This window comes from Miniopterus natalensis, chromosome 11 (assembly GCF_054644295.1).
Source record: "Miniopterus natalensis isolate mMinNat1 chromosome 11, mMinNat1.hap1, whole genome shotgun sequence".
NCBI lineage: Eukaryota > Metazoa > Chordata > Mammalia > Chiroptera > Miniopteridae > Miniopterus > Miniopterus natalensis.
In genome coordinates this window covers 76,437,678-76,464,719 of record NC_142091.1, presented here as the reverse complement: position 1 = coordinate 76,464,719, position 27,042 = coordinate 76,437,678, and the positions used below count along the sequence as shown (strand labels likewise).

At 62.7% G+C, this 27,042-nt stretch overlaps 1 protein-coding gene across 2 annotated transcripts; it reads right to left on the bottom strand.

The window, feature by feature from the left end:
* Positions 1–1,865: 1,865 nt before the first annotated feature.
* Positions 1,866–26,154, bottom strand: CARS1 (cysteinyl-tRNA synthetase 1). Of its 2 annotated transcripts, XM_087822073.1 has the most exons (22): positions 25,912–26,154; positions 22,078–22,169; positions 20,935–21,023; positions 20,366–20,462; positions 19,891–19,989; positions 18,038–18,181; positions 14,945–15,085; positions 14,782–14,870; positions 13,437–13,558; positions 9,287–9,399; positions 8,665–8,793; positions 8,175–8,304; positions 7,938–8,041; positions 7,550–7,647; positions 7,240–7,429; positions 6,918–6,986; positions 4,820–4,901; positions 4,630–4,710; positions 4,110–4,177; positions 3,117–3,176; positions 2,769–2,852; positions 1,866–2,193 (listed from the first exon to the last, which is right to left on the bottom strand). In XM_087822073.1, exons 3-22 carry the CDS (start codon positions 20,946–20,948, stop codon positions 2,059–2,061), a joined length of 2,049 nt encoding a protein of 682 aa, XP_087678199.1. In that variant the 5' UTR covers positions 20,949–21,023; positions 22,078–22,169; positions 25,912–26,154; the 3' UTR covers positions 1,866–2,058. The 2 variants fall into 2 exon arrangements, with proteins under 2 accessions (XP_087678199.1, XP_087678198.1); XM_087822072.1 differs by lacking the exons at positions 1,866–2,193; positions 2,769–2,852; positions 3,117–3,176 and having other exon boundaries at positions 3,770–4,177; positions 25,927–26,152.
* Between the last annotated feature and the right edge of the window lie 888 nt (positions 26,155–27,042).

The following is a 27,042-nucleotide window of genomic DNA, read 5'->3' as shown; positions in this document are numbered from 1 at the left end:
TCCTCAGATGATGCAGCCAAGGCTGAGAAGGGCAGGATCAGAACCCAGAAGGTAGGTGCCCAAGGCCCCTGGCCACCGTGTGTGTTTTGTCTCCCCAGCGTCCTGACCGCCTCTGCCGGGCTCTGAGCTCCTGCACACCTGTCACAGCCCCTCTGCGTGTGTCCTCCAGCTACCAGGAGCTCAGCAAATTCCCCTCCAGAGGCTGCCTGCCCTGGGCTACTGCTCCTTGGCCAGACTCATCCTCAGGTGCTCTCCCTAGACTGAGCTCAGAAGGACGGATGGCCTGTCCTCCCCACCACAGGAGCTGTGCCTCACTCACCTCAGCGTCGCTGAATAATGACGCCATCTGGGCCCAGTAGTGTCCCGGGTGGACATCACCGTCCCACCCACAGAGGAGGAAATGGAAACACAGGATGCGGGACTCCCCAACCCCACAGCTTAGAAACGGCCAGACCCCCAACCAGCCTGGCCCTGGAGGGTTGCTGCTGGCAGGAGAGGGAGCACCCCAACGCCGCTCCACAGGGTGGTGGCACCCAGACTGCGGTGCACTAGCACAGGGGGCAGGTGCGGACACGCGGGATGGGAGCAGGCAGACCTGTGGCGAGCTGGCGTCAGGACACACCACAGTGCGTTCCATTGCAGAGATGCACAGCGCAGAGTGGACCCACAAACCTCACCCCTCGGAAGGAGTCCGGAGACGTCCCCTAACTGCGACAGGCTCTCTGAGTCAGCTTTGCAGAGACACCGTCTACTAGTGATTTCCTGCATGACTTGATTTTTAAATAATGAATCTGTGACATTTTCATAATGGAAACACAGGTTTCACTTTGGGGAGAGGCAGGGAGACAAATCTGGCTCGTATCTGGAAAGGGGCTTCCCGCACCGGAACACTCCCCACAGGTGGGTCGGAATCACCCAGGTGAAGAAACCCACCCATCCCGTTCCGGAGGGCCCGCCTGTGGGCCAACCCCGCCCAACCCGTGGGACCAGGCCCACGCTGCTGCTGCTCCTTTTAAACCCTCACCTGAGGATATTTTTTCCATTGCTTTTCGGAGAGAGTGGGGGGGGAGACATCGACTGGTTGCCTCCCGCACGTGCCCCGAACAGGGCCGGGGATCGAGCTTGCAACTGAGGTACGTGCCCTTGGACAGAATCGAACCCGGGACCCTTCAGTCTGTGGGCCGACTCTCTAACCACTGAGCCAGTCCAGCCTGGGCAGGACCATCTTCTGTGACGCCTGAGTGAGACCTGGACGCTTTCCCACCGTGACCGCCCCGCACGGCGACTTCATCGTCTGTCCCATGGAGCCGACCGCAGCCAGGCTTTGCTGGTGTGCAGCGGGCACAGCTTGGCCGGCACCCTCCTCAGTTGAGGCGGGTCAAGCCCTTTAGACTAAAGTTCAAGTGCTGATCCTCAGCCCTAGGGAGCACAGATGCTCGGCAGGGGGGTGGCGCCCAGTGACGCAGGGCTGCCCTGCTGCGTGGAGACTTACCCCCCCAGACCCGGCCGCGCTGCGTGAAGAACGTGCTGGGCATGGGACAGGGCCCGCCGCTGAGCCAGCCACCAGTGGCGGCCGAGGCTGAGGCAGGGCAGCTGCGGGAGGCCCTAGCGCTCGCTCATCAGAACTGGAGCCACCTGAGCAGCCTCTGTGGGGCCTCCATGGGGCAGTGGATTGAGCCTGGCTTTTTCCTGTGCAAAGCCCCCCAATGCTCCCACACACCAGAGATCAGCTGAGAGCAATCTGCACGGGGAAACTCCTCACTGGCTGGGGCATCTCAGCTGACCGGGCGCCTGCGGGGTGACCCCCTGAGCAAGCAGACGGGGCCCAGCGCTGAGCATGTGACCCAGGCAGAGAGGGCAGCGGCCTGGCAGTGGGGAAGACTTTATTACTGGCGTCTCGGGGCCAGTGAAGGACAGTGACGGCATGCCCGGGACAGAATTCAGGGCCGAGGGCCCCAGTAAACAGAGCAGAGCACAGGCACTGTCCCCATCGGCGCCGATCAAGCGAAGCCGATGGCTCAGCTCGCAGATGGCTCAGGCTGAGCACAGTCCCCGTGGTCACTGGAGGCTCCCATTCTGCACCATCTGCAGATACTCCGTGTACAGCTTCTCCTGAGCCTCAAAGAGCTTCCGCAGCTTCTTGGCTTGGCCCTTGCTCAGCTCCTTGCCTTCTGTGTCGTGCGTGGGCAGGCCCTGGAATGGTGAGGGCAGAGGTCACTGAGGGGCACAGAGGTGGCTGAGGAGCACCAGCCCACCAAGCCCTGGCTCACCAGGCTCAGCTCCTGACTGGCGCATTCGCCTGCCTGGGCGCCTACTGAATGCAACACACTGGGCCCCGGGCACGGACTCGCCTGCCTGTCCCAGCTGCTGTGATGTGGCCGGGCTGGGGCACCCTCCTGCCTGGGCTGAGGGGCAGTGCTCCCAGCAGCTAGGATATGACCGGCTCAGGGGTTGGCAGCAAGTACACACCAGGACCAGTGAACAGGGGCAGGGGTCTCGAGATAAAGCAGATGGCCAGAATGAGGAGCCCCTAGGCGGTGGACATATCTGGCCAGCTTGGGAGGGACGGACCCTGCAAACTCACAGGTCATCATGCTCAGGTCAGCCCTGGGCACCTCGGCCACAGGCACCAGACCTAAACCAGGCACCAGAGGACCCTGCCTCCCTTCCAGCTGCACCCCAAACAGAAAATCTGCTCCCCAAGGTGACAGCTCCCATCATCCAATCGGATGACACAGCTCTGAACACAAAACAAAAACAATTCTTACGCTTTCATCAAACCGGGAGTATTTGTCACTTTCTGACAAGAACATCTCGCTGGGCGGGATCTTCATCTTGGCCAGCTTGGCAGCCTGGAACACAGACACATGGTCACTGAGGCCACGGAGGCCATGCGCCCGCTCCCGGGACCGCGCCCGCTCCCAGCCCAGCCCCTGGTTCAGAAGCTGCAGGCAGAAGGGCAAGGGGAAGTGCGGGGACACTGCGCAGGGAAGCCCGGGCTCCCTGTGGGAACAGCGGGGCGCTGCAATGGTACGGAGTCCACAGCATGGCACAGGGCCGCTCCCTCACCCAGGGCAGAGGGCAGAGTGGAAGCCCCCCAAGCGCGCGGGCATCACCTCCTGCTCCTGCCTCCTCCTGGCCGCCTCCTCTTTCTTCTTTCTCTTCTCCTCCTCAACCTGGGGACAGTGCACAGCCCATGACCAGGTCTGCCCCAGGCCCCCCTCTGGGTGCCGGTGGCGGGCCAGGGAAGGGGGGGAGGGGGAGCCTTGGGCCTGGGTGTGGGGCCAGCTGGGTGCTGGGCACGGGAGGCCCGTGGTGCCGGGGGAGCTTCGTCTGCATCCTTGCGCGATCCTCCGGTGAAGGGACCCGCAGCAGGGGCGGGAAGGAGAGGCAGGTCTGGGAGCTGCAGTCCTGCTCCCGCTTGGACACCTTGGCTGTCAGGTGCTTCTCGGCCAAGCGGAGCTCTCGGGGAGGTGGCAGGGCACAGGCGTGTGGGCCCAGGGACAGTCATAGGAGAGCGGATGAGAGCAGGGACTGGTGCCCTGCTGCCTGGACGAGGTGGGTGTGTGGGGAGTGCAGGGGACTGGGGACGGCATGGAGCTCGGGGGGACAGCAGGGACACGGCTGCCCAGGGCTCTGCTCTCCTTTCGCAGAAGGGGAGCGTGTATCTGCTGGGGGCCATTCAGGGCGGGGTGCTGTCTATGGGGGTGTCATGATGAGTGGCCTGGAGACACGAGGGCCTGTGCCCACCCAGGGCCCCACCTCCCGCAGCTGGCAGGCTGGTGGGGAGGGTCCCCTTGCTCTGACAGCTGCTGGAAGGCGGGCGCGGCTGCCACTGAGGTACTGGGCCGCCCCCTCCAAGGTGTGACCGAGGTGTGACCAAGCACGTCAGCCCCAGTGAGTCCACATGACTCGCTTTCCCTTCAAGTCTGGGCGTTGTTTTTTTAAAAAGAGGTGATTCATGAGAAGATAAGTGTTTTTTTGTTACCAAATTGCCAACTGCCAGTTACCTACCTCATTACTTTTTCCTTCTGACGTTTATAAACCCTGAGGTTTTAATAAAAGTATAAAACCAACGGACCGAAGGTGAAGGAGGCGGACGGACTCACCCTTTTCTTTCCCTCCCTCTCTCTCAGTAGGGTTTCTCTGTCCACCAGCTTCACCACAGTGGGCAGTCCTGAAAAGCAAAGGGTCCATGGGGATGCTGAGGCCTGGCGTCCATCTGTCCCGCCTCCCCGCCATGCCACAGCCGCCCACCCGGCTCAGCACACCCTCCGCCCCACTGCACCCGAGGGTCCCCCGGAGAAAAGCAAGGTGGGGCCCCTTCCTCACTGCTTGGGACAGAAAACCCAGAGTCACAAAATCACACCTCATCTGAACCTTTCAACCCTAGCAACTGTCTTTGCCAAGTCGAGCGGCCAGCTGTGAACCCTGCTGACAGTCGGGTGGCACAGACTGTCCCGAGTGACAGCTTGTAAGGAAAGGTGGCCATAGGCCACCTGGCCACAGAAGTGGACACCACAGCACCTCTCTAAACAACCCCCACCCAGCACCCACCCTCCCAGCCCCTTGACTGTCAGGGTGGAAGCCGCCTGGAACAAGCCCCAGCAGCAGCCGAGCAGCACCCACCTTCATGGTCTTCGAGCCGCACCCCCAGCTCGGGCAGGACGTCGTCCCGCAGGGCGTCACTGAGCTGCAGGACCTCGGGGACTGGGGGCAAAGACAGTGACTCGGACCGTGCGGGACTCCCAGGGTGGGGGCCTCCCCAAGCCTCCAGAGGACACTGAGCTGCTGGACCCCGGAGGAGCCCCAGCCTCACCCTTCTTCTCGCGGGCAATCTTCCGCACTCCCTCCCTGAACTCCGACAGCGCCTGTAGGTACGGCATGACTGTGCCCTCGAGCTGCCGAAAGAAGGGTTTGGTTCCTGAGGGGACCCCGCCTCGCGTTCATTACCCCCGAGTCCGGCACTCACTCTGCACGGCTAGGCCGCCCGGACCTCCGGATGCCAGCGCAGGCCCGTGGGCCGGACAGAGCCTGGACGCTTCCAACCCGCCTGGCGGGAGGAGCCCACAGGCCGGCTCAGGTGAGGGGCAGGTGTGAAAACACTGCCTCCCGGCTCCCACTCGCCTTCCCGGGAGGAGCCACTGCTCACAGGCCGACACCCTGCCTCCTGGCGGGGCCTTATCCACACGGGCCAGCTCCTCCGAGCCGCCTGGTAAGACAACTATGTCCTCGACCCGCCTGCCATCCACGCGCACGCTCATCCTGTACCACAAGCCAGCGCCAGAAACGAGACGGCACAGAACACAAGCCCCGCTGGGGAAGCCCCGCTGGGGGCGGCTCCGGACGGGACAGGTGACGGCTTTCGAAAATGTTTTTGAGAAACACACCCACTGTATTTCTCCGTTGGCCTTTAAGCAAGGTCTCTCCCGCCTCCTAAGTTGTTCGGCAGCTCCACCACCAAAATAACAATAAATACATACAAAAGCTGGCGAGGCTGACAGGCCTTCAGTACGACCCACACCTCGCTGGGCCCAATCGTTTATCTGGGCTGAGGAGACGTGACCCTGCGCGGGAGGAGATGGCCTCCCAGGGTCTCAGGTCCTTCTCTGCACCCACACAGGGACATGTGGGTGGGGGAGACCCTGGTGCAGGGAGGGACAGAGGGCTTTCGTGGCTGCCGGACTCGGTTGCAGCCCAGCTGACCACACCGGACACTGTGGACCGCTCGGTGCTGAGCTGGTTCAAGACTCGGGAGCTGCCTCCCTGGCTCCTGAAACAGGCCGAGTGTAGAAGTGAACCATGACCTTCAAACGGCATGGACTGTGCGGCGCCCCTGGGCCCAGCAGGCTCCCCTAGCACACTTCCCGTGGCCCCTGGAGGTCCTGGGGACCTGCGTCCACAGCCGCTGAAGGCCCCACACCACCAGGGTGTTGAACGTGAAAAGCAGTTATTGTAAAGTTCAAAGGTAGGTTGTCTTTAACCTAGGAGGTTTTTGTAAAAGAAAATAAAAATCTAGAATCACTTGCCCAAGAGCACAAAGCAGCCGTGTGGCTTTTCTAAGAACACCAAAGGCTCCCACACGGCAACGTCCAGAAGAGAGCACAGCAGCCAGAGCTGAGGCTGACGGGAGCCGAGCAATGTGGGCGTGGAGTCCGGCCCGACTCTAACCACCACAGTGGCTCCCTCCCTGGAAGCGGCTTCTTGGGGGACGTCTGTGATCCCCACCTGTGGGCTCCCCGCCTCTCGCGATGCATTCACGAGTTTTATTTAAGCAGCAGTTGCTATCTTTAGAATTGACACACGCTCCCTGACCACACAAGGACAGCGTTCCTGGCGGGCGGGGGAGGGGGCTCGCCTGGGACGGGCCTGGATGTGTGTTTGCCGCGTGACGGCTGTCCCGCAGCGGGAACCATGTCTGCTCTGGTGAGCTCCCCGTGAGCACGGGCCCTCAGACAGACGGCTCACGTGGCACCGGAGTGTCTGAACGCAGGCCCACACGTGCCAGGTGAGCGAGAGAATCCACGCTGCCATGTGGCTGCGACCTAAGCAAGGCTGGGGACCGTCCCCTCTCGCCTGGTCTCTGGGGATCACGCTCGGACAGAGAGCACAGCGGCACAGGTCCTCCCGCCTGGCGGTCAGCGAGGAAGGCAAGCTGCTCTGGCCCCACCGACCTTCCGCATGGGAGGGGCACCGACTGCGCTCAGGTCTCCTCTCTGGGTGGAGATGTGACCTGAGGCTCAGTCTGGAAGGTCCAGTGCAGGCGGGACCGAACGCGGTCTCCAAATGCCCAAAGGTTTGGCCCAGCAGGGGGACAAGGAAAGAGGAGGGGCCCCTGGCTGTGGGCACCGCTCCCCAGGGGACAGCTGCCCGAGGGCAGCCCAGCGGGGAGACTGGGCCCGGGGGGCTGCACTCACATTTAGGCTGCTTCCAGGTCCTCCAACAGGGAAGCCCAGGGAGCTCTCCTCCTCTATGGCCCCGAAGATCTAGGAAGAGAAACAGCAGGTGGGCGGAAGGGGCCCTGAGGCGACAGGACGCTCGCCGGCGGTCTGGGAAACGCGCTGCCGCCCGGGGCGGCAGGTGACACGCAGTCCCGCCTGCGGCAGACCCCAGGCCTCGCGGCGGGCGTGCGGGACTACACGGGCGGGCGCCGGGGGACACTGAGGCACGCGGTGCGACCGCTCCGGCCAGCACGGCTGCAGGCGCTCGATGCCCACCCGGGGCCGGGCCGCGGCTCACCTTCAGCATGTGGGTGAGGTACAGGGCGATGCCCTCCAGCAGGGCCCTGCGGGGCCGCCTCCGCGCGGCCTTCTGGGCGGCCATGTACAGGTTGCACTGGCTGACCAGGGCCCGCATCTCCTCCAGGGCGGCGCGCGTGTCCACGCTGTCGCAGAGGGCTTCGTGCACCGCGGCCTTCCTGCTGTAGAAGCTGAGCGGGGGCAGGAGGAACGGTGTCAGCCCCCAACGGCCACGGCGCTCTGGCCGGTCGCCGGCCGGCTGCGCAGGTCCCGGGCACACCGGGGACCCGGGAGAAGGGGCCGCGCCTCACCTCTCATTTAGCTCTGCTTCCGCCTCCTCCCACTTTTCAAACTGGCCGGTGATGTCCACAGGGGCGCGAAGGACGTCTTTCACGTTTAAGAAAAACTCCTAAAGTTAGGGGACTCCGTTCAGCGGCACCCGGACAACCTTCCCACCTGAGCCTGGCCGACGGGGAGCCGCTGTGCTGGCTGACGCGCTCACTGGGCTCAGCGGGAGCCACAGCACGGACACCGGCCGCCCGGAGGCGCAGCACGGACACCGGCGCACGGGGGAAGGACGGGGGTGCCCGCAGCCCTGTCGCCCTCGCGGGGCTCAGAGGCACTGCTCACGGTCAGTGGCCAGTGGCCAGTGGGCTCTGCCCCTCGCCCGCCCTCGCCCACCGCTCTGGGCAGACTCACGTTCAGGAACCTCTCGTACTGCAGGGCGCACTCCATGGTGTTGCCCGAGTAGTCCAGGGTGTCCCTCCAGGCGTGCAAGAGGAAGGCCAGGCGCAGCTGCCGGGCTGGGGGCGGCGGGGGGCGTCCTTACTCTCCGGAGCCCCCCGCCGCCCCGGGCCCGGCCGGCCTACCCGAGTGCTGCCTCAGGGCGTCCTTACTCTCCCGAGCCCCCCGCCGCCCCGGGCCCGGCCGGCCTACCCGAGTGCTGCCTCAGGGCGTCCTTGATGGTGATGAAGTTCTTGAGGGACTTGGACATTTTGCAGCCGGCGATCGTCAGGTGGCCCGTGTGCAGGAAGTACCGCACCCAGCAGTCGTTTTCGAAGTGGGCCTGCGCAGGGACGGGAGCAGGCGCTGGGCAAAGGCCGCTGCCGGCAGGGCGGGGCGGCCGCGACGTGAGCCGGGCCTCCTGTGTTCGCGCCGCGTGAGCGGGACAGGGGGCCGCCTTTTCTAGGTGGGCAGCTGGGGCTCAGAGGGACCACCCGTGGTGGAGAAGCCGGGAGACAGCAAGTGGTTCGAATCTAGGCCTGTCTGTTGCCCAAGGCCCGGCTGGTGACGTGGGAAAACAGCCCAAATATTAGGGCGCAGTTTCCCACTGAAGGACCCGGCGTGGAAGCCAGGCGCCGTTCACACAGCCCCTCCCCGACAGCCCGACGCTTCCCCACCGCGGCGCCCTCCTGGACACGCCTACCTCCGACTGTGCCAGCTCATTGTCGTGGTGGGGGAACCGGAGGTCGAAGCCACCTCCGTGGATGTCCATCGAGGCTCCCAGGAGGGTGCCTGCCATGGCGGAGCATTCGATGTGCCATCCCGGGCGCCCCTGGGGATCACACCACCCAGTGACCGGCCGGCCTAGCCTCAGGCCTTCACTTGCCCCAATGCTCTGACCCTCAGAACCTGAGCTTTCCTGGAACAGGTGCTTGTCGCACCTGGAAAGCGAAAGGGGCCTGTCTGCACAGTGCCCACGGCACCGAGCCGAGGCTGCGTCACTCCCAGGCTCCCAGCTCTCGGCCAACACCCCTCCCCGCGGCTCCGGCGGTCAGGACTGTCGTCACAGGTACTGTCAGAGGGAGGACTGGCCCCAGGGGCCTGCAATACTCCGAGTCAAAGCCCATCGGGGTGCAGGGGCCTCCGAAGGGTCCAGCAACCCCCGCCCCAGCTGCAAGTCAGGCAGCCCAGAGGTAGGAAGGGGAGTGACCTGCCGACAGGCCCATGAGGCTCGGTGGCACCCAGGCCCGGGGATGGGCTGCTGTGTCCTGCACTAGCCAAGGGCCCTGCCCCACCGCCCTGCTCGCGTCATTTTGGGTGCTCACCTTTCCCCACGGGGACGGCCAGGATGGCTCTCCCGGCTTGGAGGCCTTCCACAGGGCGAAGTCGTTGGGGGACCGCTTCTCGCTCAGGCGGTCGGCCGAGACGCTCAGGTCGCCTGTGCAGATAGGAGGGAGGGTCGCTCAGTGCGGCCTGGACGCACAGAGAACCCCTGTGGTGACCGGGTAAGAGCTGGGTGGACCGGGCAGAGCAACGGCCCTGAGCCCGCACCGAGGCCCCCAAGGGTCTGGCCAGGCCCCCCTCCTGGGTGCTATCACCCCCTCGGGGAAACCCTGGAACGGGAGGGACATTCTTAGTGCCCAGGCTGCAGACGCAGCGCGACCTCCCAGACGTCGCTGTCAGACTATCAGGAACGTAGGCTGGCCGCCCCGAGAACCAGCCGAGGGGGAGCCGGACCGAAGGTGCTTCGCGGACTCCGTGACCGTAAGACACGCGGTAAACGCCGGGTACTCGGACACCACGGGAAAGAGCCGGGGAACACGGTGCAGCCATAGCGCAGGGCTAACGGCTGCTCCCCCTCGATGTACTGACTTGTAGGCTCGTGTTTCTGAATCTACACAAGCACAACACCGCACACCCGGCACAGGGACGCTCTCCTCTCCAGGCTCCCGTCTTCTCACCGAGAGCGTCCCACCAGAAATTACCCAAAACATCGGACGCGGCGCCGTGGCTCTCGGCCCCGGTGACGCATTACGCACACTTAGGTTTGGGACTTCACTCGTGAGCGTTCCTGACTTTTAAAAACTTACTTTGAAAAATTCTGTAACAGACAGAAAGGATCCCGCCCTTCACACCCCGCCCCCTTTCACCAAATGTCACGGTCCGGTGACACTATTATTTGCCGGAGACTTTTAAAGTAAGAGAAGTCAGTCACACAGCCCTTCCCTCTCCCTCCGGGGGTCACTTCTGGTCTCCCTCCCGGAGGGAGGTGCTGGGTGGCCCGAGTGTCGGGAGGGTCTGTCCATCACTGTCACCCTAGGGCCCTCGTGTGCTCGGCAGGGCAGGCCGGCGGCCCCAGTGTTCAGATGGGCTCCCTCGCAGGGAGGTGACGTGGCGAGGGGACCGCTGCGCGAAGGGGAGATGTCCCCAGGGGAGGGCGCGTCCCCCTTTGTCCCATGTGCTGCTGGATTCCTCTCCTCTCGCCCCTGGGACGGAAGCAGGCTCTGCAGTCGGCCTGGGGGACAACAGGCCCAAGAGCGAGGGCTGTTTAGCGGGAGCGGCCACGGGCGCCCGACGGCGAGACCTGCCCTCAGCCCCGAGGCCGGCCGCCCCGGAAGGCTCCTTGTCCGTGTGACCTGGAGTCGGGGTCGCGCACCCCTGGGCCCTCCTCAGGCTTCGCCCCACTTCTCCTGCCGCTGCCTCTCGAGGGCGGTGCGGCCGCTCAGTTTCCCTCTCTCCGGGAAAGCCGTTCCAACCTTTCTCGTCTTGCGGCACGTACACCAAATACTAAAACCCTGCAGCACAAAAACACACGTTTTATGCTTTTGCTGACCTGACGGGACAAATCGGCGTAATTCTGGCTCATCCCCACGGGACAGCACTGCCGGCTGCTGTCCTCCTGTCATCCGCCAGCCTCGGGGACGGGCCAGTGGCCCTGCCGGGACGGTCGGGCGAGGGGGCGCAGGTTCCCGCGCCCCGGCGGCTCCCACGGCCGGCTGCCTCGTCCTCGGGCGTCGGGAGCTGCTCTTCTGCCACCCGGTCTTGGGGGGGGGGTCCCCCACCTGCCCGCTGCTGCCGTGGCCGCTTCCTTCCCTCTCTCCGCTTGGTCTGCCCTTCCCCTCGCTTCGCGCCGCGCAGTGTGGGCCCGGCCTGTCCCCACCTCCTGCGGCGGCTCAGCACGGGTCCCGCGGTGTGTAAGGGTTATTTTCGGATTTCTCTTTTTGTGGTGAAAATTCTTACACTTAGAACTAGCCAGCCGGACTCAGTCTAGACGCCGCCGTGGAACGCATGCCCCCTCCGCGTGCGGCCGGACCAGGGGTGGCCTCGGCCATGTCTTCTCCGCGGTCTGGCCTGGTGCTCGGTGGCCTGGACATCCACGGCGAGCTCGGTGCACCCGTCGTCCTGTCTGCACGTGAGGCCGACACGGTGGCGGCCTGAGCCCCCGGAGCCCTCCCCAGGACCCCTGGGCCGCCCTCGGAGCTGTCGGAAGGTGGGTGCCGTGTGCAGCTTTCTCCTGTGGCTGTGGCACTGCCTCCGAGGCCCCCGCTTTGGTTTCGGCAGGGGCACCGGCTCCGTGGAGAGCACAGGTGGGTAAGTTTCCATGTCCCTGCGGAGTGGATGGTAATTCATCCATCACGCTCAGTGTGGTCCTGAGAAGCCTCTTGGGGCCACGCGGGGACTCCCTTATGTGGCCTGCTGTGTGGTCCTACGCGCGGGCCTTCAGGGAGTGGACATCCTCACATCCCGGGGATGACGTTCTACCCTGTTAGACCACGGCCGAGAACGTGTGTTTCCGTCCTGCCCTGGCCTTGGGAGCCCTGCTGGGTCCCTTCACCTCTGGAAGTGTATCAGCCCCTTATGCGTGTGGGTGTGTCGCCCTCGTGGGCTCCGGGGGGACAGGGTGGGGGGGCTTCAGCACCACGAACTCGCCTCGTTTACCCTGACGGACGCCCCAGACTCGAATGCCCCTGGATCTGGTGCTGACGCTGCTAAACGAACAGTCCGTCACTCCCGAATGTTCCTGTGCTGCCTTGTTTTGTTTCGGTTCCGATATTTCCTTAGAACCAGAGCCCTGAAGGTGAAATTACTTGATCAGAACATACGAGCAGTTTATCGGCCAGGCTGCCTTCCAGGCGCACAGGCGGGTGGATGCCACATGGGTCCCCCGTGAGGGCCAACAAGCCGCAGGTCTGCTGCTCCTGCGGCTCGTCCCGGTCACTTAGGGGACGAGAGTGGAGAAAACTCGATGAAAGACAAACACGACTCGCTCTGGTCCGGAACAAGCCTCCGTTTACGTCTAAAACGCCTGGATCAGGACGGGCGGGTGGGCTCTGCTGTCAGGGACGCGTCCGAGCTGCGGCGGGGAGCTGCTGCTTCGAGCTCTGCCCGGGCACCGTGCCGGGCAGCCGTGCTCACGCCCGAGGGGCACCTGGAGACGGCCCCAAGCCGGCATTTCCGCCTCACGCTCCCCCTGCTTCACCCAGGGCCCCTTTTAAAATGACCGCTCAGGGTGGAGTCCGGGAAGAATCAGCGACCGCCCCCAGCCACCTCAGAGGTAAGGCGCCCGTGGCCCTGCTCTTACCTCCTGCCCACTCCTGACGGTGACCCGGGCGGCCGGCTGCCCTCCGCCCACTCACCGCGCCTCGGCCCCTCGCCTTCGCTGCCGCGGCCTGCGGCTTTCACTCCTGCGGTGGGAGCCCCTGCCGGCCCCCGTGGGCGGCTCACGCGCCTCATTCAGGCGGGAACCTGCAGCTCCAGGGCTTCCAGCGCCCCAACACGCAGGCACAGGGTCCCCCACCCACCGGCCGAGGGTGCCTGCGCTTCACCAACGCCAGCCTTGGGCTCAAGGCCCCGAGTGTTGCTGCGCTTTTCAAGACACCATCACACACGCGGCGGCTGGGGTTAGGGCACCAGCCCCTCCAACCGAACGTCCAGGAGTGACTTCCGACTCCCTAAAACCTCAGCGTCGACCTGCGGCTGACCAACCTCACGCGGGCGGTGGCCCGTGCTGTGTGTTACGTACTGAACTCTTACGGTAAGGAAGGCGGGAAAAAGAAAATGTTACTAAGGAAATCGTAAGGAAGTGAAAATACTTTTACAGTATTTATTGAAAAAAGCCCGAGGACAAGCTGACCCGCGCAGGTCAAACCCATGTCGTTCGAGGGTCAACTGTGTTTCCTTGTTCGCTTATTAAAAAACACATTGCGCCCTGGCCAGGTGGCTCAGTGGGTCAGAGCACAGTCCCGATACGCCAGGGTTTCAGGTTCGATCCCCGGTCAGGGCACATACAGGAAACACCAATAAATGCAGAAATACGTGGAGCAACACATCCACGTCTGTCTCTCTCCAATCAATCAATCAATCAATCAATCATAACTAATACAGTTCACAGGCTTAGTGCAGAAAGTTCCTAAGGTCCCAGGGATCTCAGTGCCGGCCTCCACCCCTCTGCCCATCTCCAGGACCCTCGCTCACCTTCCCCCTCCTGCAGGGCCTTCTGATCCCCCACGGCCTCGGGCACCAGCTTCCCGTAGGAGTGCCTGTCACTGGAAGCAAACTTCACCGTATCAAAGTAGACGGACCCGTTGGAAACGTAGCTGGGAAGCAACACAGAAAATGGGGGAAGTGTGGCAGATCCAGCGTCAGCCCAGAGCGATCACGGACCCCGGGTGCCGGCTCCTGCCTGTGCTGGCACCGGGGCCTGTTTCTGAAATAGGAAGTTCCATGCAGTGAGCAAGTGCTGGAATGGGGCACCCGGGCGAGGCGGCGGCTGGCGAGGGCAGGGCGGCACATGGCGGAAGCCCAGCCAGGCACAGAACAAGGGAAGAAACCAGCCCTGCCTGGGGAGGCGACACACGCCCTCAAAGTGCCCACCCACGGGGCCCACGCCACAAAGACGGCAGCGGGCACAGGCACGGGCGCTGCTCCGGGCCCGACCGGCGGTTCTCACTGCAAGCTCGTCAGTGGGCTGCGGGCCAGGCGCTCTCACTCCCCCAAGGTCCCAGGGATGGGCCACGGGCCCGAGCAGGGGTGCTGGTCAGCCCCCTTGGGTGGTGGTGGTGGCCGGGGTCCTGGGCCGGGCCCCGAGCTGTACGAGGGAGCCTGCTGGGCTCAGGGCAGGCTGGGCGCAGCCAAAGCCACCCTTCTGCTTCTCCTTCCTGCCTTGAACAGGTGTCTGCACAGCTGACCGCCTGCTCGAACGGCAGACGCCACCAAGGAAACCCAGGGGCGGTCTCACCCGGCCACCCTAAAGCTGAGGACAAGCGCGTGGGGGAAGGGCGAGGCGAGCGGGAGAGGTGGCCCTGCGCTCACGGCATCCCCACATCCACATGGTGCAGTCCGAACCCCCAGGGTCTCAGCATGTGGCTACTTAACTCTTTACAGAGGCAACCAAGGTGAAACCAGGCGTCAGGGTGGGCCCCGACCCGCCACCACCCCCGTCCTCACAAGAGACTGGGACTCAAAGGGGGCGCGGGCACACGCGCAGAGCAGCAGTGCCCGAAGATGCCGCCGGGGCGGCGCCTGCAGGCCCAGGGGGAGCCTGGCACGGCCCCTCCCGCACAGCCCCCCAGGCACCAGCCCTGTCGACCCCGTGATCTCGCACTTCCAGCCTCCGGTGCCGGGAGCCGGCACATCTGTGTTGCTTCACGGCCTGGCCCAGGCCTCTGTGACGGCCGCCCGGGACCCCGCACACCCGGCAGCACAGCCTCAGCGGTGGGTTCTGCCCCCGGGCCCGAGCCCGGCCCCGGCCCGGATGGACAGCTGCTCTCCGGAAGCCTCCCCTGGGAGCCGCGCGGCCCGAGGAGGGCCCCACGCTCACCCATAGCCGTTGTGCACGATCTTCTGGACGAAGCGCACGATCTCTGGCACGTACTCACTGACCCGGGTCAAGACGTCAGGGGGGAGAATCTGTGGGCGAGAGACAGCCTGGTCCTGCCCGCGCCCTCGGGCCAGACAGCAGGGCGGGCGCTCCAGGCACTTACGTTCAGGGCCGCCATGTCCTTGTGGAACTCCCCTTCCCAGAACTTGGGCAGCTTGGAGAAAATGGAGTTGTCGGTCACCTCGCTGCCCAGGGTGGAGTCCAGCCAGTCAGAGAGCAAGTCCTTTGCCTCTTCCAGCAGCACCTGGAGGGACAGGAGCAGTGTCCACACATGTACATGCCTCAGAGGATCGCCTCCAGTGCGTCCACCGGCCTCCGTCAAAGACACGCCGCGCACAGCCCTGACCCTGCTCGGAGCAACTACCATCTCCCAGGGCCACGCGCCCGGGTGGATGGCCTGGGACCGAGACCAACACCGGCCTGAGGATAAAGGGCCGTGGGGTCAGTCGCCGAGAGAGCTAACAGTCTTGGACATGGACACACCTACCGACAGCGCACCCGACCTCGCGAGGCAAAGACCGACAGAGTGGGAAGAAAAGGAGACGGGTCTGCGATGCCAGACGGAGATCCTGACACGCTTACCTCGGACCCGGACAGATGGGCACAGAAACTCCGCACCATCAGTCACCCGGACTGGACGGACTCTGCAGACTTTACCCAGGAACAGGCAGAGGACACATGCTTCCCAACTCACGCAGAGTAACCGGCAAGACCAGCCACAGGCCGGGCTTCACCCAGCCCAACAGGCGCGAAAACAGAAATCACGAGCGTCTGCATCAGACCACGTGGAGTCAGACTAGAAACTGACCACGGAACGACAACTGAAAAAATCCCAGAGTTCATGGCGATTAAACAACACACTCCCAAAGAACACGCGGGCCCGAGGGCGCAAGAAAACATTGAGAACATTTTGAACTAAATGAAAGCGAAAGCGCCGCTTCCTAAGTCTCGTGGGACGCAGCAGAGCCAGCCCTCAGAGGAAAGTCGCAGCAGCAAAACACCTGACACCCGTCACCTTGTACGTTCCCAGCCCGGGAAACGAGCGAAAGACGGTCCAAGTTCAATCCAAAGGAGGCAGAAGAAATAAGTGAAAACAGGAAATCGAAAGAGAAGAGTCAACAAAAACAAAAGCTGGTTCTCTAAGATCAATGAAATTGATGAGCCTCTGGCCGGGTAACTGAGAAGAGAGAGAGATGACACCAACGCTGACGTTACACCAGAAACGACGGCGGGGACACCGCTGCAGAGCCCGGGGACGCCCAGGGGACCGTGAGGCGGCATCATGAGATGTGGCGACTGAGGCCGATGGACCACCAGCTGCCAAAACTCCCACAGACAATACAAACGACCCGAACAAGCCTCTATCTATTAAAGGAATGAAATCGATAATTAATAAACCTTCCAAAACGGACGGCACCAGGCCCGGGCTCACCGGTGAATCCTACCCCAGCTCCCTGCGGACAGAGCAGAGGGGACGCTTCCCGACTCACCGAGGCCAGCATCGCCCTCCCACCAAAGCCAAAGACGTCACAGGAAAGCGACAGCAACGCGCAGGAACATACGTGCAAAAACCCTTAACGAGACCCGCCCGGGTGGCTCAGCTGGTTGAGCACCACCCTGTGCACTGAAAGGTCGCCGGTTCGATTCCTGGTCAGGGCACATGCCCAGGTTGCGAAGTTCGATCTATGGTTGGGGTGCATGCGGGAGGCAACTAACTGGTGTTTCTCCCTCGCAAAAATCTAACATCAATCGATATTTCTCCCCCTCTCTCTCTTCGTATCTCTAAAATCAATTTTTTTTTAAAAAAGGAAGGAAATCCTGACACTTGCTGCATGGACAGACCTGGAGGACATTGTGCCGAGTGAATGAGCCAGACCCAGGAGGACACACACTGCGTGACCCACTCATACGAGGTCCCGAGGAGTCAGGTCCACAGAGACAGGAAGTAGGACGGTGGGGGTCGGGCTGGGGGAGGGGGCTGAGGGGTTAGTGTTTAATGGGGACAGTGTCAGTTTGGGAAGATGGGAAGCTCTGGCGATGACGGTGGTGACGGCTGTGCAACAGTGGGAATGTGCTTCATGCCCCTGAGCTGTGCACTTAGAGAGGGTTTAATGACAAAACTATGTTCTGTATATTTTACCACAATAAAAAAAGTGATATTAGTGAAACGATTGGGAAAAAATTCACAGCGGCACTGTTGACAAGGAAACAGGAGAGGCGGAGAGAGCGGGGCCCAGGCGGCACAGCAGGACAGCCCACCACGTGTGGCCCCGTCTCACGAGCACCCGAGGGGAAGTGCTCATCCAAGACTACGGGCACCTGACCCTTTTCGTAAAGCTCGGACGGAGCACACACAAGCCACCTGGTACGTGCGGACGCAGCAGGGTGACACCGAGGGGCAAACCGCTGGGGCTCTGCAGGTGGGCCCCGCCCTGCTCTGCAGTGAGGCCTCCGGCCTTTCCCTTGGTTTCACCCTTTCAGCGCAAGAGAGCGGCCAGCAGGGGGCGCTGGCGTAAAGGAGAACGGCCACCTTGCTGGTCTGCAGGGCGATGGCCCAGGGTGATGGCCCTCAGGGCGAGGGTGACGGTGATAACAGAGCCCTGTGGGGCAGCTCAGGCGGGGAGGGGGGAGGGAGGCCCAGGGCACTGGCAGGTGCCCTCACTCTGTCTGCAGGGAGGCTTTTGAAGAGGCAGAAGAGCTGGCCCGGGGGAGGGCCCAGTTCAGCGGGGTGCCCATGGGTTCCCCAGCTCTTTGCAACTTCAATCTCTCGCTCCTGTTTCTCCAGGTGCTACTGTTAAGAAACCCCCGGGAACCCCGGCCAGTGCGGCTCAGTCGGCCTGAGCACCACGGGTCTCGAGTTCGATTCCCAGTCAAGAGCATGTATGTGGGCGGCAGGCCGATGGAGGCAACCAATGGATGTGTCTGTCACGTCGATGTTTCTCTCTCCCCCTTCCACTCGCTCTAAAAATCAGTGGGGAAAACATCCTCGGGTGAGGGGTGACAACAACGACGAAAGAAACTGGGAGAGTGCACTGGGTCATCGTGAGGTAAGTCAGAGGGAAGGCCGCTCCCCACACACTCCGAGCACGCCTCCTCTTATCTGAGGAAAGTGGGGGGCCCAGGAGGGGGCCCGGCCCCCGGCCCCATGTGCGAGGACGCGGGACCCGGCGCGGAGGCCCGGCGGGCTTGGCCTCACCTGCGCGCGGCCCTCGGCGTCCTCGAGGCCGGCGCGCACGGCCTCCCGCAGCGGCTCCAGGGTGCGCTGCACCGCCTGCTGGGTGCGCTCCAGCATCTGCTTTTTGTCGGGATCCGTGGTCTCGCTCAGTTTCACCGAGAACAGCTGCAGCGGGGAGGAGAGGGAAAGGGAAAGCCCGTGAGCCGCTGCTCACAGAACCCGCCCTAACCGAACCACGAGAAAAACACCAGAAAATTCTAGCAGCGGGGCATCCTCCAAAGTACCCGGCCCGTTTTCCTCAAAACCGTCAAGATCAATAAAACAAAGTCTGATTAATGGCCACAGCCCGGAGGAGCCTAAGGACACGTGAAAACTAAGTGTAACTGCGGTGTCGGGGTGGGATCCTAGAACAGAGAAAGGACATTAGCGGAAAACTAAGGAAGTCTAAGTAAACTACGGACGTTAGTTAATAACAAGGTATCTCTATTAACTCACTCATTTTAACAACGCGCCACAGTAAGCGAGCTGTTAATGACAGAGGCTGGGTGGGGTGTATGTGGGAGCCCTTTGTACTAGCCTCTCAATTTTCCCGTAAATGTGTATGACTCTGATCTAAAAAATGAAATCCTGGCCCAGGCAGCCCTGGCGCTGCAGGGACCTCACATGACCGTGGGCCGCGCCCCACCGTGCCTCTGTTTCTGAGGTAAAGAGGGCGTAGGAGCAGTTCTCCTAAGGCTGTGCCCGGGATTACAGGGGTGTGTCACCCAGGAACCTCGGGAGGTGCCGCCGGCCGCCTCCATCAGGAAGGTGCCCACGGCCAAGTGGGCCTTCCCCTTGTTGGCCTAAAAGATCGCTAAGCTGTCCTTTTACTCTTGTTTCTAATCCAGAGATAAAAGGCACCAGTGATTATTACTGTAATTACCAGCGATAGTGATTGTCAAGGAGAATAAAACAATCTAAGCTAATCTCACTGGGTAATGCAACAATTTGTAACACTGTCTACTCAAAATGAAAATATTAAATTGGAGCCCGGCCGGGCGTGGCTCAGCGGTTGAGCGTCGACCTGGGATCCAGGCGATCGGGGTTCGATTCCCGGTCAGGGCACATGCCCGGGTTGTGGGCTCGATCAATGACTCTCTCATCATTGATGTTTCTGTCTCTCTCTCCCTCTCCTTTCCTCTCTCTGAAATCAATAAAGATGTATTTAAAAAAAAAAAAAGAAAATATTAAATTGAAAAGAATCCGTTTCTTTAAATAGTCCTGAAGATTTGCAGTACTATAATCTAGGAAGCTTGGCATGCCCTGGCCGGTGTGGCTCGGTTGGGCGCCACCCCGTGAGCCAAGAGGCGGCGGGTTCGATTCCTGGTCGGGGCACATGCCCCGGCTGCGGCTGGATCCCTGGTGGGGGGCGTGCAGGGGGCAGCTGATCGATGTTATGCTTTCACATTGATCTTTCTCTCTCTCTCCCCTTCTCCCTTCCTCTCTCTTTTAAAAAAACAAAAACAATAAAAGAATTTTTTTTTAATTAAAAGAAGAAAAAAAAAAGAAGCCTGGCCCAGCTTCTGCATCTCGGTCAGAAGCACAGGACTGGCTGTGACCTGACCGAGGAAGATCCGACAGCAATGACGGGAGCATCTTACAAGCGAGTGCAGGTGAGCGGCACGCGATGCGTCCTGAGGTTTTCCCACAGTGGCAGGAACAGTCGCCCGCACCACCCCGTCCCTGGGCACGTGTCCTGGCGACTGAGAGTCTGGTGGCCCCGATGGCACTGCCTTCAGCACTGTGCACGAGGACAGCCACTACTCTAGGCCAGTGACACGTGAATGGCCAAGGGCCGTGACCCAGAATCGAGGCGCAGACAGCGAGGGGCCCACCTTCAGGGCCGCGGGCACATCCTCCAAGAGCTGGGCAGCCCGGGGCTGCTTCTCCCGATACTGCTCAAACAGGTAGTTCTGCCGGGCCCTCCGGATGATCTGGAGAGAGAAGGCCGGTGGGTGCAAGCTCAGAGCCACGCCGTCCCCGTGCAGCAGGCGCAGCCTGGGTGAGGGCAGCCGCGGCCCCGGGTGCGTGCCAGCCGTGAACATGAACACCCCCCTCCATCCCCAACCTCTGGTCCCAAGCCTGCTCCAATGTGGCCCCAGGGCCCCCTCCGTGATCACGTGATCCGAGCGGTCCTGGACAGCCACCGTCTACGTGTCTGAATATGGGCCACTGCCGTTCGCATGAACAGCGACACTGCTCCATCGAGGGGAATCGCACCCTGCCCAGCAGGCCAGGACCTGCGCTGGCCTGAGCCTACCTCGTTTTGTTTACTTGCCCCAAAGTCACTCGTATAAAAGGTGATCCTACCTTGTCGTCGATGTCGGTGATGTTCATGCAGTAAAACACGTCGAACTTGAAGTAATCCCTCAGCACTCTCCTCAAGATGTCGAAGGAGATGTAGGACCTGAGGCAGAGGGAGGCAGAGCACTCCAGCTGCGCAGCGCACGGAGCACAGCATCCTGGCGGCGGGCAGAAGGCTCCACGCAGCCCCAAGGGCCGGCGGCTCGGACCGCCACAGCCCACCGACGCCAGGGGCCGCGGCCTCGGGCAGGCCGGGAAACTCGGCGCCCAGGCCCTCCACAGAGCTGCGGGTCCCGCATCACCCAGGCGTTAACCACGGGCTGTGGGGTGTTTCTCTTTTCGGTTATCGGTACTCTCTGCTTTCTCTGCAGTGGCATGGATTGTACAGGGACGGGAAAAGGCCCCCTCCCTCTTTGCTGCACCGTCCGTAATTTATGAGAAGCGCCTGGTAATTAAACCCCAAGATTGTTGGCTCCTCTGGTTCCAACAGCCCCTCTGTTCACACTGCAGACAAGAGAAGCTGCTCTCAAGGCCACATTGCTGCGTGTGCCCCCAGCTGCTTTCACAGCTCCTACCTGGCGTGCCCCATGTGAGACGCGTCGTAGACCGTGGGCCCACAGCAGTACCATGTCACTCTCCTCCCGTGCTGAGGTATAAACACGTCCTGTGTCAGAAGGGAAGGGACGACTGTCACAGAAATGCAGCGGCACAGGGCAGGCCACCCGGACCAGCAACCAACACACCTTGGTTTGTGTGCTTTAAACAAGATCCAACAAGGACCGTTCGGTTTGAAAAGTCACCAAGTCTGGGGCAGGGGGAAGAGTCCATCAGACTCCTGAAGGTGACCCTCCACGGACCAGAAGCCCTGGTGGTCAAGCCTCCTCGCACCGGAGGCAGGAGGCAGAGGAAACGGGACACCTGTGTTTTCCAGTGAACTGCTGCTCCCTTAACAACAGGGGCTAGGTTATTGGACCTACTGTGTGCCAGGCCTGTTTGGCTAGGTCATTGGACCCACTGCGCACCAGGCCTGCGCTGAATGCTTAGCAGGACCTAGACCTGCTCCTACAAACAACCTGGGGGGGCAGGTGTTGCTAGATTCCTGTCACAGGTGAAGGCACCGCTTTCAAGCACTTGCCCAGGGTCCCCACCCCTAGGAGCCAGTTTAGAAGCGGGACCCCAGAATCAAGCCGTTCCAGTGGCTCTGCCCTCCGCCTACCGAACGCCTGCAGCCTCAGACCAGTTCAGGGGCCGTGGGCACTGCCCACTGTGCGCTCACTGATGGAAACCCCATGGGCCCAAACTGCGGGGGTCCCTGGCCACGCCGAGCAGAACAGAACAGCACCTCACACGACCCCGGTTTCCCGTTCCGCCTGGCGTGCACTGTGGCATCTGCTGCCACCAGGCGTCCTCTTTGAAAGCGGGGCTTGGCTCTCAATGACAGCGAGTGTCCCGCTTGGGCAGGGCCCAAGAGCCGACTCGGGGACTCCACACCTGCTGGCCGAGGGTGGGCTTCCCTGCCAGGCGGGCCCCCGGTGCTGGGTTATAGGGCACGCTCTGCCCGGGCCACACAGACAGCACACGGTGAGCGGCTGAGGGACCGCACAGCAGGACTCACGGATCCCAGAGCCCGTCCCAGAGCCTGACGACAGGCAGACAGCAGCTCCGTGGTTTGACAGGGCTGTGGGGTTGCGCCCCCACCCCGGGTGACCCCTGCTGACCTTATTCCGGGTGAGGCTGTTGTACAGGCGCAGCTTGCATGGCTCCGATCCGGCTGGAGGCGACCACGGAGGCTGCACCCGTCGGCCTTTACCTGCAGGGCAGAGCGCAGCCGGGTCACGCCGCTGGTTACATTGTTTCTAACACATGACACAATGTTGAACGACCGAGTCTGCCAGCACCACCCACGTCTAACACAGCGGCTTCCCCACTCAGCTTTCTCGCCATCTGTGCCACGGTGAATGCCACAGCCACCCCAGGCCATCCCACCGCCCTTCACACACGTGTCCCCCTGCTCACATGTGACAGCACCAGACATGACTCAGGGGTCAGAAGGAGGCACAGGCCCTCAAACACGTGGGTCACACTGCCAGACTACAGGGTAATATATAACTCGGGTGCCCTCCCCAGGGAGGACAGCCCTCCCTCGGGGAAAACCCGTGGGGCCACTGCCAGGCGCAGCAGAAGCCAGGCCAGGCCAGACACCACTGCTGGCTCGTGGCCACGCAAAGTCAGTCAGAACAGCGGCCAGCCCTTGTCTCCGTCACAAGCGGGTAAGCAAGTAGCTGGCCCCACTCGGTTCTGGCCCCCGCCCCACAGCAAGCAGGGGTGTCTAACAGGACTCTGACACGGCACTTGCAGCTTCCCGCCCTGGCGGGTTCTCGACCGCCTTGGAGACAGAGCAGGTCCATCCCCGCACCACCGGGGCAGGGCTCACAGAGCTGCATCTGGTGAAATCACTTTCTCCCAGGCACCCCATCCTCAGCGGTGTCCCCGGCCAGGCTGGGCTCACCGCCCTTCCTCGGGTCTTAGGGGCCGCCCCTGCTGCTGGGCGGCCCAGGCCCACGCTTGCAGCTGGGTGAAAGGCGGTGGGTCCCTCTCCACCTGTGCTCTGAGCGCCTCAAGGGCCGCGGCTGGGCCCGGGGCTAGGAATTACCGCTAAGGTGATCACTCGCACCCATGGGCATCTGGTGATGGTCAACCACCTCCAGGTGCCCCTCAGGCCTCGCCCACAGACCACTGTGCCATCCTCCATGGTGCACATGGCCACCCGGGACGGGACCACGGGGAAGTCTGGGCATTGCCTGTTCCCTCACCTTCCGACCAGGCCGCCTGCAGCCCCTGAGCTGCCCTCTTCCCATCCACTCCCTGCCTTGGCCTGTGCTGGCAAAGGATTCTCTCTCGGGCCACCAGCCTGCCAACAGTGACGCCCCGCACAGGCCTCCCTGCAATCTACACTGAGGCCGCCAACGGGGCACCACCCGCTGCTCCCCATGGGAGTCACGGAGAAGTTGGTCCTGGGGCCCGCCACGTGCCCAAGGTCACATCAGCCACACAGAGGACACACATGAATGACAGACAAAGGGGAGGGGGAGGCAGCTGTGCGTGCGCGTGCGTGTGTGCATGCGTGTGTGTGCATGTGTGTGTGCGTGCATGCGTGTGTGTGTGCATGCGTGTGTGCATGCATGCGCAAGCAGGGACGGGAACGAGCGCTAAGCAGGAGCCCCTTCTCCAGGCGGGCGCCAGCAAGCCGACAGGTGGCCACAGGCCCTGGTGCATGGAAGAGCGAAGTCCTTGCCGAAATCTCCAGTGCCCGCCACGGTGAGGAAGGCGCCCCCTCGGTTCACTGAGAATGCAGCAAAGGCCCTCGAGGGAAACCCCAGCCCCATCTGCCCTGAATGACGCCACCAACCCCTCCCTCGCTCCAGCCCTGTGACCCCCAAAGCAAAGGCGGCGCTGCCTCTGGGATGACCGGGGACGGGGCTGTCCCCGCGCTGTTGAGCCACGTGACCGCCAGCACGCGCCCGCTAGCGGGAAGGGCTCAGGGCTCACTGACGGCAGGCTCATCTGAGAAGGCTGGTGGCGGCTGGTGACCGGGCAGGGCTGAGGGCGCAGCCGAGCATCCCAGCCAGCGGGACGCTGGGTCAGCCTGGCTTTCGGGCCCCCAAGGGGCCGCCCGCCACACTGCTGGTGACAGGTCCAAGGAAGCCTGGCACCCGCAAACTCCTATTCACAAAGGGCGCGACTGGGAGCTATCACACCGGGCTCCGTTTCACGGGGGACACTTTCGTGAGGGGTGCCTCCCACTGTGAGCGCCCGACAGCCTCGTGCATTAAGGGCTCACTTAGCCAGTGCCCGCCTCACAGAGCGCTCCACACCCTGGCCACTCGGGTCCTGTTTCCACACACGCCACAGACCCAGGCACAGCGAGTGGCCCAAATCCTGGGAAGCGGCTGAGGCAGAGCAGGAGTCTGACTTCCCCGTCCGCGAGGGTCCCTTGGGCTGCACAGGCCGTGGCCACGGGGAGAGGGCATGGGAGACAAGGGCCTTGGACTGCAGGGCCCGCAGGAAGGACAGTAACGAGCGGTGACATCTGGTGCTGGCAGCATGCCCGACAGGAGAAGGGAGATGGGTGCTCGGGAGCGAGGGGCTGGAAGACGTGCCTTCCCCCAGGGCCAGGCGTCAGAGCTGTCTGGGATGGGCCGCTGCTCTATTCTGGGAGCAACAGGGACGTGGGTGAGGACCCTGACTCCAAGGGTTCTGAGACCCACTGGAGGCCACAGGCCGACAGGCAGCAGCAGCTCCGGCCCTGGCTGGCAGGCTGGCACGCCATCCCCAGGGGCACATGAGGTCCCTGGTGGCCCCAGGCTGGCATCGGTGAGGTACAAGGAAGTGGAAGGAGGCAAGATAATCCTACCAGTGCTGCCCAGGGAGCCCCCCTCACGCCTCGGTGTCAGCCTACAGCAGCCTCAGGGTGGCCGGGTGACGCCAGCCGCCAGTGGCCCTCCTTTCCCGGCACCTGTAGGTGCAGAGACCTGTCTGTCTCATGATGCGGGTGATGGGGTGTCTGCAGCGTTCTTTCAACAAGTTCGCTCAGTGGACAACATACCGGCCGAGCCTTGGAAGCGGGGTCCCGGGGGACAACCTGATCCCTGAGCCCTTGGGAGAAAGGCACCCGACACCACAGATGTCACTTGGGTCCCTGTGCAGGACGCGCAGGAAGGAAACGACCTACACAGCAACACTCCCACCCTAGGCAGGGGAAGGGGTGCTTGCAGGATTACCCAGAACCCCCCCCCAAACAACGCCGCACCTCCGCCTGTTACAGCGGGGACCAGGCCAGGGCTGCAGGCGTGCGGTGTGTGGACCAATCCAATACCCACAAAGGAGTCTGGGAGAGACCCCGCAGGACCAGCAGAGGCAGCAGGCGGCCTGCGCCTCCCATGAACCTGGGGGCCAGGGTGAGTGCCCGAAACTTCGGGAACAGCCAAGCTGCTCGCAGGTGTCGGGCAGATTCATCAGAGGAGAGAACGACAAGGCAGGCGCTGAGCCCCAGAAATAACGGGGCCACACTGCCCTGGGAACAGCACTGGCAGGCTGCGGCTATAGGGACGTGGCGGGTTTCATCTCCAAGCCGACAAATGACTTACTCCTGATCTTCAACAAGTTCAATGTCAAGTACTCTCGCTCCAGGACTTAACCGTTCTAAACCCAGTGGACGCACACACTGCGGTCTTATGGAAGGAACAAGCAAAAGAACCGAAGCTGAATCTGAGGCAGGCAAGGGATCAGCTGAAAATGCCAGGCCTGGACCAGGGGGCATGTGCTCACGGCCCTGCTCCGCCAGGGATGCCACCTGGGTCCTGATCTCCAAGAGCCGACGCAGGGAGCCCTGTCTGGCCACCAGGCCACTTGCTTGCATGCAGTCATGGGAACCAGCCCATGAGCTCCTCTGGGCACCACGGCCCCCCAGTGCCATGCCCCGGGGCCCTGACCTTGGAGGTGACCCCTGACAGGAGAGGTTCTAAGCGCTGGGAGCCCGCCCTGCTACTCACTTGCTTGGAGCTCACCAGGCTGGCCTGCGCCACGGGGGCTGCCCAGGACGGCTTCTACATGCCTGAACCAGCGGGCCACGTGGAAGAGACACGTGTCTGCAGGGGGGGCCGAGAGCCGCCTGAACACCTCCACGTCTGCCCGGGACAGACAGTAGCCCTGTACGTAGCTACGCGTGCTCAGGTGCTCATCCAGGGCTCGCACCCTGGCTGCCTCGTCACTAATGCTCAGGATGGACCTGTAGTCGGGAGCTGTAAAGACAGAGGCACACGGGCGTCAGTCGGGGCGCAGGACACCCTTCCCCGGATACGAGCCCGTCCAGAGGAGGCAAATCCGCAGAAACGGAACGCAGGCCAGTGGCTGCCTGGGGCTGGGCAGGAGGGATTCAGCGGGGGTTGAAAATGTTCTAGAGGGAGGTGGTGGTTGCACCGTATTGGGAAGGCACTAAAGGCCACGGGACTGTTCACATTTAAATGGTTAACTTAATGCTGTATGGATTTCACCTCAACTAAAGAAAAAAGCAAACCCCTTCTGTGCAGCGCATGCCCCTGGGCCAGGCACTGGGAGCAGGTGACCAGTTCCGGGTGGGCGAGGAGTGGGTGAGACTGCAGAACTTGGAGCGCTGCCCTGGAGAGGTGACCCAACCCTAGAATGTCCGCTGGGAGGCCTGAGAAAGCTCGACCTGCTGGACCGCCGACTGCTCTAGCCGGCACCTGACCACAGGCCCTGCCCTCCCTTCCTCAGGGCAACTGCTGAGGAGGCCGAGCCCCGGGATCGTGAGTCTCCTCCCCAGGTGTCTCTCAGGGACCGGAGGGGACTGCTCTAAAACGGAACCGGCAAGGATGGGCCAGTCCCGTCTCTGCGAGGACAGAATCCTACCTTCCAGAACTAGCAGCTGGCAGACGGGGCTGTGCAGGGCACAGACACCCACCAGCCCTCTGCAATCCCGTCCTGACAGTCACCTCCCGTCACCTCTGCACAGGTGGGAGGGAGCTCGGCTCTTCCCTACTGTCCTGGTCACTGAATAAAACCTGTCCTCACCACTTCAGTGCCCAGCACTGTTCATCTCTGTTGTGGGGGGTTTGGGACCAGGCGCTGCCCCCAAGCCCAAGTGTGTGGGTGGGTGGGGAGGC

Bases quoted from the DNA above. Each gene is read 5' to 3' on its own strand.
- CARS1 (XM_087822073.1), bottom strand. The intron at 15,086-18,037 runs GTGAGGCCAAGC...CTGTCCCTCCAG, and splicing joins ACGCCGAGGGCCGCGCGCAG to GTGCTGCTGGAAGAGGCAAA. The intron at 8,305-8,664 runs GTAGGCGTGTCC...GTCCCTGCGCAG, and splicing joins ATGAGCTGGCACAGTCGGAG to GCCCACTTCGAAAACGACTG.